General features: G+C 46.8%; 1 protein-coding gene across 6 annotated transcripts in view; it reads left to right on the top strand.

Annotated features, from left to right (window-relative positions):
- The first annotated feature begins 5,249 nt into the window (after positions 1 to 5,249).
- The window catches only part of CEP112 (centrosomal protein 112), a 276,328-nt gene continuing 272,659 nt past the window's right edge, over positions 5,250 to 8,918 (top strand). For 3 of the 6 annotated variants that reach the window (XM_006017352.3, XM_025196261.1, XM_025196265.1), the window contains exons 1-2: positions 5,250 to 5,363; positions 7,072 to 7,193. In XM_006017352.3, coding sequence (XP_006017414.1) covers positions 7,094 to 7,193 — 100 coding nt within the window. In that variant the 5' untranslated portion in view covers positions 5,250 to 5,363; positions 7,072 to 7,093. Of the gene's footprint in view, positions 5,364 to 5,489; positions 6,180 to 6,697; positions 6,771 to 7,071; positions 7,194 to 8,918 lie in introns of those variants that run through there. The other 3 variants (XM_025196263.1, XM_025196262.1, XM_025196264.1) reach the window with 3 other exon arrangements.

The raw sequence follows: 8,918 nt of genomic DNA, 5'->3' as shown, positions 1-8,918 counted from the left end.
TTGTAGAGTTCCTATCGTCCTTTAAAGGTAAGTGAATGAAGTAGCTATGAGCTGTATTTAATTGCTTGTATTTGGGGAAATTTTATAATTTTAAGGCCTCTATACCTGTAACATATGGACAAACTGAAGTCTAGATATATTTTGGCAAGTTTAGAGAGGGTCTTAAAACTGGTGCAACATAAATTTCAAGGAAACAAAATAAAATACCGGTATATGTTCCACATCCTTCAACTGTCTCTAATCAGTGACTTCTCTATAAATTGATGTATTGAGAGAGGAGATTTTCATGTGTCTCTTTTTCTTCAACTTAAATTTGTAGGCTAGCTGATAAAAAAGCACACAATGAATAGTGAAGAAGAAATGTGGGAGAAATTGGATGCCAAATTCAATCACAAGGGTGCTGCTCAATATTAGCACTGCTGCTATGGTCTCTCAGAGCTCTTTGCAACAGAACAACTGCTGTATTATTTTATAGTCAAAAACTAACTTAAAGCTGAGCTGGCATTTTCCAAGGCATCTCTAGAATTTAAAAAGTTGGAGAACCATTGCCTTAGACTTATGGGCTAAAATATTCAAAACCACTTTCACTGGGCACCCCAATTGGTTGGCAGGCACATATTCTGAAAATCTAGTCTTACTATAGTATAGACAAAGCGGGAGCTTCCCCACGAGCAGTAACGTGCATTTCCCTGGGGACAAACAGCAGCGGCACAATATGTGCCACTGCTGCTTGTCCCTGGGAAACACCTGTGTGCGTGCATTCTGGCACATGGCACACTGCCCTGGTTGGGGCAGGGGATGCTGAGGGCAGCACCTGGGCTGGCCCCAGCAGCCTCATCAATCTGGCAGATGGAGTCTGGCTCCAGCCAGCCAGGCTCTGGTTTCCAGCAGTGCATGCTGCTGCCACAGCAGCATGTAGGTTTTTTTGACACTGGGATATTACTATAGCACGGAGCTTGCAGCAGCAAGGAGCTTCCCTGGCCAGCCCAGCTCTGCCCTGCTGTTCTGGGTCCCACTCACTGGGCTGTGGGGGAGGGCAGCAGGCAGCCCCCACCTGCCCTGCCCCACTACGGAGCTTGCAGCAGCAAGGAGCTTCCCTGGCCAGCCCAGCTCTGCCCTGCTGTTCTGGGTCCCACTCACTGGGCTGTGGGGGAGGGCAGCAGGCAGCCCCCACCTGCCCTGCCCCACTCACAGATCTGGGGGGCATGGGTCCCCCCGCCCTTCTGGATGTGTGCGTAGCGGCAGGGAGCCGGACCTATCCCCGTGCCTGCAGCAGGCAGTCCACACCAGCCCCCCACGGGCTCTGCTCTGGCCATACTGCCTGTGTCTCTTCTTCCTGGCCCCATAGCCCTGGCAGCTGGAAGCCCCCTCTGGCAGGGCTGGAGGAGGGGCAGGGGGTTGTGGGTGGGGGGCTCGGGCTCCAGCAGAGCTGGGGGAGGTGGTGTGGGGGAGTTAGGGGCACCAGCAGGACCAGGGGGCTGTGAAGGGGGAGTGAGGGGCACCTGCAGGGTCGTGGGGCTGTGGCTTGGGAACGGCAGCCTGGACCTCGTTCTGTGAGCTAAGGGGGCAGGGGGAGCTCTGATTTTCCATGATAAAAACCCCCAAATCAAATGCCAAAATGTATAAGTATTCAGACTGTATTTTATTATAGAGACATTGGCAAACTGAGGTATTATAGCGACTGAGGTATTCCAAACTGCTTTAAAATTGTAAATATATCAATAAACACTGTGTTCAATCGATACCTATATGTATTAGTGGCATTTCATTTTCAGGGCAGATTTTGTTTTTTTTTAATTAGAGAATTTGGGAGGGGGGGGGTGTTAATCAGAGAATGTGTGATTTTTTTATCACAGAAAACCAGGATCCCTGCTGATCACATCAATCTGCCTTGTTCCCTGCTCCCAAGCTGGATACATAGTATTTGAGTACTTAAGCATCATCCTTAGGAGCTAATGTTCATATTTTTGTATTTATTCTCTATTCTCTTGAAGCAAGAAGGAAAAAAAAATTGTGACCTGATGAATCTTTGAAGTGGTGGGGTGTTTCATGAATTGCAATGTTTTGGGCATGAAAGATTTGCATAGAAAGCCTGAAAATAATGTAGGGCATCTAGAAGATGTTTCCAAGAGGGCTTGGAAGAGTGAGTGAAACCTGCCATTTTTTTAGACAACTGAAAGAATGCCTTGAGCTGTGCTTATGTTACTTGTGGCAACCCACTGAGACAGTTACAAAGATAAGAGAACATGGTAAAATGAGATGAAAAAAGCACTGAGTGTGTTTTATTTAAATGAATACATTTTTACAATTCAAACTGTGATTTTATTTTGTATTCACTTTGGGGGTTTATGTATTCTACAACTGTGCTTCTAGAAGTATTTCCTCTAGAGGGCCAGCACACATTAATACATATCAACTGACTTGTTCAGAACAATAGCTTCTGTGGGAGGCAGACCCCGGTGCTTGTTATGAACCTCCTATTTTTTTTCTCTCTTGGACATACATTGTGGAACTGTCAAATAATTGCAAACATTCCCTTTGAAAGAAGATTTGTCAGTCAAACCCAGAACAATGCTTAGTAAAGTGGATCGATTTATTCTTTCAGATTACTCCCAGACAGGTAGCTCCATTACTGGCTCTGTGGCTCTCTCCATGAGTCTTCATTTAACCTTTATAAACTTCTTTAGGTTCACTGTCACTGCCACATGCACAACCACCCTTCAGGGTAACAGCACGGTTTAATATTTCAAGATGCTCAACAGTGGGCACAACGTGGCTCTGATCAGATTGGAATCTGCCCCCAGATGCAAAGAACAAATACAAATATGTATCAGGAAATGTCTACTACTTACAAATAAGGTAGTTGGAAAGATACAGATGTTGAAGTTCTCCATCTGTAAATAAAAGAGGTAAATAATGTTCAGTGGCTGAGCAAGCTTCTCCATGCTACTCTGAGTCTGTGCGCTTCTACTCTGTTTTGGAAAAAAAATCTCTTGGGTAAAAAATTACGTTGTCGTTAGATCCATTCAGCTTTGACTTTTCCACAGAGGCTGTCAAGTAGGATGCTTACTGTCATTTGTCTCACAAGAACTGGGCTGACTGAAACTAACCCACTGCAGGTAGGTTACCAAACTGCCACTACAGATTTGGGCATTCAACCTGATGATTCAAACACGAAAGTGCCTGTGCTTTATTACACTTACTTGGGCCAGGCACTCATCAAGCAGTTTTCCACCCAGCACAAGGCCATTGTTTTAAAAAGATTACTCGTATTATTGTGATAATTACATTAAAATCATTTGATTAAAGATGGCAGATCATCTTATGAAGTCTGCCATGACATTGTACCAAGATATAAAACATGGATAAATGGACTCTATCGTGTTGTTTTTGGTGTTACCGCTATGCAAATATGCATATGCAGATTTTAAGGAGTTATGTGCAATCTGTGAAGGTAACTAGTGTAGCTGTCATAGCTATCACTGAGTGAACCTTAATCCAGAGTCATTTTTCCTTTGAAGATTAACTGAGGAATCAAAGAGAACAGCCGATTTGCTACAGTACTTTAGAGAAATTCTTCTTTGATGTATTTGTGCATATGAATCAGGATTAGTCATGATTTGAAAGAGTTTACTCGCTCGGGATAAAAGCCATTTCATACGCTTTATGTACAGGCAGGCCAAGCGGGGAGGGCGGGAGGGAAGGGGAAGGGAAGAAAGGGATGCAGTTTAAGTAGAAATAAAAGTGGGAATTTTCGCTCTCCTTAACATCTAGTATCCCAAGTCATGCAGGCAGTTTACTACTTAAGTTTGCTCAAGAAAAGTTTGAATGCACTCCGAGTGTTATTTCTTTGCCTTTTTTTTATCTCATTTCACTTGTGTTTAAATGGATAGTTCCCTTGAAAACAATGGAAACAAACTGTGTTGCATTAAATTTCTATATAAATAAAAAGAACACTTGGTTTCATGCACTTTCAAAGTTGCATCTTCAATCAATCCTATGCACCTCTTAGTACATTAAACTGGGGATAACTTCAGAGGCTACCCGTGGGAGAGCAGAAACAGTGCTAAAATCTTCAGAAGGATCTGAAGTCTTTAGAAAGAGACTTCTAAAGCCAACTCAAAACTCAACCATATAAGCCATTTTGCTATAAAGATAGATCAGAGCAAACTGTATCCAGCAGCTTTTCAAAAACCCGTGGTTTAAACCAGCTCTTAAACGATGCCGAACAATTTAGTTTTCATCAGTATTTAGAGGTAAACCGTGTTCAACACCAGGTTAATTGTATATTTCTGAAATCTACTCTAGAACTGGCAGAAACAGATAGATTTTAAAACTGAAAATGAAAAAATGTAACAAGATTGTATTTTCTCCGGTATTGATAATATTCAAGATATCGGTCCAGTCATTTAAAAAGATAACCACAGTTTACCAGCTTGCTCATTCCAAAACTCTCCTGTTTCAATTTCTCCTGCTGCCCCCAAAATCCTCAAAAACAACGGGTCAGGTCGGTTCCTACAAACGCGACGGCACGTACACAGAGGTTTCCCGAAGCGAGTCGATCCCGTGTCTTCAACAGGATTAGGTTTGGGCACGTTTCCAGGACCGATCCCTGGACCGCTGCGATGCCTGCGTGCGTCCGTGTGGATCGAGCCCCCCAAGGGAGAAAACATTTGCTCTTAATTCCTCGCAGGTTTTTAAATACTTTTTGTTTGTCGATTTCCACCACGTGGAGGCTGTGTTCACACACCGCCGTGCCCTGACACAAGTAGAAATAAATACAATTACAACTTTGTAGGAGAGGAAACTCCTCCAAAAGCGTGAGCCCATGCCCCACGGCCAGGCTGGCTCTTGGCTACGCTCTGTCCGGTGACTCGCAGGACGTGGCCGCCCGGGGAAGCTTCAAATGCCCCGACAGACATCGGGAAATGCCCGATTCCCAGGGGGAGACGCCGAGCAACCCCGTGAATGCAACCGGCCCCCCAAAACCAGTTATACTCATCAACCAACCCCCAACTGCATCCTTTCACCCCTCCCCCCAGTTCCACCTCCCCCACATCATCCCTCAGCACCCCCAGCCCTCACCCCATGTCCCTCACTCTGTCCCCACGCTCCCAGCCCCACGCCCCTCAAACCACGCCCCCGCGAGGCCGCGGGCGGGGCGGGAGGGGTGGGGTCGGCGGCGGCCGGGCGCGTCGCGTGGCAACCCCGAGCGGAAGCGGAAGCGGAAGCGGGCCTGTGGCCGGCTCCCTCAGAGCGGGGGCCACGCGACGCGACGCGAACAGCGGCCCCCGCGCAGCGCCTCGGCCGGGGCAGGCCGGCCTCTGCACCTCCTCCTACAGTAGGCCTCCCCCGGCGGCAGCGTGAGTGCAGTGTGCGTGTGCAGTGTGCTGTGGGGGAGCGTGAGTAGTGTCTGGCATAGTGCATGGTTTGTGGTGTGGTGCCGCGTGAGTGTAGCGTGCATCGTGCGGTGCGGTGTCTGTGTGTGGTGCATGTTGTGGTGCTGCGTGAGTGTAGCGTGCGTGGTGTGATGTGCGGTGCAGTGTCTGTGGCGGAGTGCATGGTGCGGTGCCGCGTGAGTGTAGCGTGCATGGTGCGGTGCAGTGCCTGTGGCGTAGTGCATGGTGCGGTGCTGTGTGAGTGTAGCGTGCATGGTGTGATGTGGTGCGATGCAGTGCCTGTGGCGTGGTGCATGTTTGTAGCGCTGCATGAGTGTAGCGTGCGTGGTGTGGTGCAGTCTGTGGCGTAGTGCATGGTGCGGTGCTGCATGAGTGTAGCGTGCGTGGTGTGGTGCGGTGCAGTGCATGTGTCGTGTGGTGCGGTGTGCTTCCAGGGGGACGAGGAAGCTCTGGCCATCGCACAGCGCAGCGTCACGGTTGTAGCAGGGAGGTGGAAGCGACGGCAGGGCAGTGTGACGGGTACACAGCACCCCGGGCCAGGCTCCGGAGGAGGAGAAACAGCTTTTCCCCTTTGCTGTGAGGCGCGGAAGCGTTAGAGCTGGGGGCGGTGGTGCGCGAGGGAGGAGGCCTTGCCGCCTCTGTCTCGCGTGCACGTGAACAGGCCTGGGAAGGTAAAGACCTGGGTCTGGAGGCTTGGATTCTGTCTGTACTTAACTGCACCTGCTGTTAGCAACCTCCGTGGCTTCGGGGATTACTCGTGCGCACAGTTAAGCACAAAACGTAAGCATTTGTACTGCTGAGCATGGACGACTGGTACTGCTTTAGTCGGGAGGGCATCCTGCAACCAGTCCCGCCGACTCGGGGCGGGGGCAATCCAGCGACAGCCGCGGTGCATTGTATGGTGTGCATGGTGTGGAAGCGGCTGCGGTGATCGGCTAGCGCTTGCAGGGGGCACCAGTGCTCCTGCCTGCCCCCATCGCCTAAGCGGGGAGCACGGTCAGTCAGGGGGTGCACGTGTACCCCAGTGCACCTCGTACGCCTTGCCACTGCTGCTGAGGTGTAAATGAACCCGTTAACTGCAGCCCAAAATATACGGGGTACATATGCAACATGGTCACCTGAATTAGAGGTTAATGATTATATAGATCCACAGGACATGAGTTAGAGAGGTTTGCGAAGTGACAAATTAGTCTGGCACCCCGAATAAAGCACCGTTTAAAAAACAAATATGTGAGTGCTATATCTTATATTCCCTTTACACTATTTTTCTTCCTGGTTTTTTTTCTCTCTTTCACCAGGTTCTAGGCAGGAACAACTATTATTTTTGATGAAAATTATCTTCTTTAGTAGCTGCTAGGAAATAAGACAAAGGTTCGTTAAGTGTTTTCTGATACGAGACGGGCCTAGATGAATGCTTTTATGTGTGGTTGGTTTCTGCCCATTCCCAGTTCCAAAAAGCTTATTGTCTGAGGGACTTACACACCGGAATAGCTATTCTTTGCAAAGAGCCACCACATACATTTTTGTGCGACTGTATTGCTAATAAGATAGTCATGTTGTTTCTGTGGTTTTTTTATGTAACTTATTTCTGTGGAGACCTGAAATTGATTATAGTAATGTATTGAGAAAGGAGATTTTCATGCATCTCTTTTTCTTCAACTTAAATTTGTAGGCTAGCTGATAAAAAGAACACAATGAATAGTGAAGAAGAAACGTGGGAGAAATTGGATGCAGAATTCGATCACTATCTTGTAGATATGAAGCCATATGTTCTAAAATTGCAACATAAATCAGGTAAACTGCTAAAATTTGTTTGCAAACAAATGTGATTAAAAACTAGAAAAAAAATGTTTTCACAATATAGTCTGAAGCTATTATGACATGGAGGCAATAGTTCTCAACCTAGAAGTTGTGATTCCAAGTAAGATTATGGCACCCACAAATGGTATCTGGAGGGCTACAGGAATTCTGCTGGAAGATTCAGTCTCAGTCCGAAAATGGGGTAGCCAGCCAACCAGTAGCGGTCTCACAGATCCAGAAAAATTAGGAACAACTGCTTTAGAGGGTAAAATCAGGTCCCGTTTATGTTCGTATTCCATGGTTTGCCAAGTGACAGATTAAGTAACCCAAATCTAATTTTACTCTGTTCCATTTTTGTACAAACTTTTTAAAGTATCTTTTAGGTTCTTTTTAAGCACTTTTTGGTGATGGTATGTATTCCGTTTTATCCATTTTATTTTGATGATATAAACGCATGTTTGCAGAATAATTTTATTCCTATATTACTCCAAGATGTACATTTTGTCTTTGAGATTCATAATTTTATAAAATTACAAACACTTTGCAGGAGAATTAGCTATTAAAATATGGTAATGTTTACAAACAAATACATTCAGCACTGGGAGTTTTAAGTGAACTGTTATTATCAATTAATGGGTGATATTTTATAAGCTAGGAGAGTACAAGCAAATTGAATGTTGCTAAAGGAATGTAATCTTCAAATTAAGGACCTGAATGTGTAAAGCTTTAATCATTCAAGTAGTCTTCTTGCCTTCAATGAAAATATCTGTTGGGATAAAGATTACTGGTGTACATAAAAGTTCCCTGGCTCAGACCTTTTCCTTGGATGATAAAATATTAATGCTCATGCAAACTAATTTGGGCACAATTATGGGCATAATTCTGTGAGATGCTGACAGATCATAATTCCCATTAGCTTCACTAGGGCTAGAGACGGACATTCAAAAAGACTGTGCCCCGCAGGGCACTAAGGTGCCTGCTCCTGTAAGAGCAGAAACTGCATAGGGAGAGGGCCCTAAGAGCCAGACAGGAGCCCACAGGTGAAGGTTACTGTGGCAACAGGCTAACGAGTCAATTAGCCTGCACCTGCACCCAATCAGCTGACTAGAAGAGGCAGAGCAGTGGGCAAATATAAACCCCAAGGCTGGTACTAGAGGGAGAGTTCTCTGGCAGCAGCTAAGGGGAAGGAGCCTCCAGGGAAGAATTGCCCAGGGATGTAGGGATTGCCTGATATGCTGTATACTGGGCTAATTGGGCTCTAGGAGCTCAATAGGTTCCAATAGCCTACAAAGCACTTAGTGCTGGGAGAAGTTGGACTTCTAATGGGACAGAGCACACCCTGAACAGCTTATATTATGTTATAGCCCAGGGGCTCATGTTTAAGTTGCTGTTTATACATACCGAAGGACCAGGCTGAGGCTATTGGGGAAGGAGAAGGCCTCATTGGGGACCCCAGTGCCAGAGAAGGGTGCAGTAAAGGGGGTGAGCAGACCCCAGTGCCAAGGGGTGCACTGCCAAAGGGGGCTGCGGAGAGCCTAGTGCCAGTTTGGGGCACAGAGACGGGTGCGGAGAGCCCAGTGAGGACAAGGGACTAAGCTATAGCAAGGGCCAGGAGAGACACTGTCAATACCATCTGCGAGGCTTGGGGTGTGGTAAAGGGGCAGTTTTGGAGCCACACATCTAGCCCATAAGGCTGTCGGTGTCCTGTAGGGAATCCAT

The sequence above is a fragment of the Alligator sinensis genome, unplaced genomic scaffold (assembly GCF_000455745.1).
Source record: "Alligator sinensis unplaced genomic scaffold, ASM45574v1 scaffold282_2, whole genome shotgun sequence".
Taxonomy (NCBI): Eukaryota; Metazoa; Chordata; order Crocodylia; family Alligatoridae; genus Alligator; species Alligator sinensis.
The sequence above is the reverse complement of the archived record's forward strand: the minus strand, read 5'-3'. Positions and strand labels throughout refer to the sequence as shown.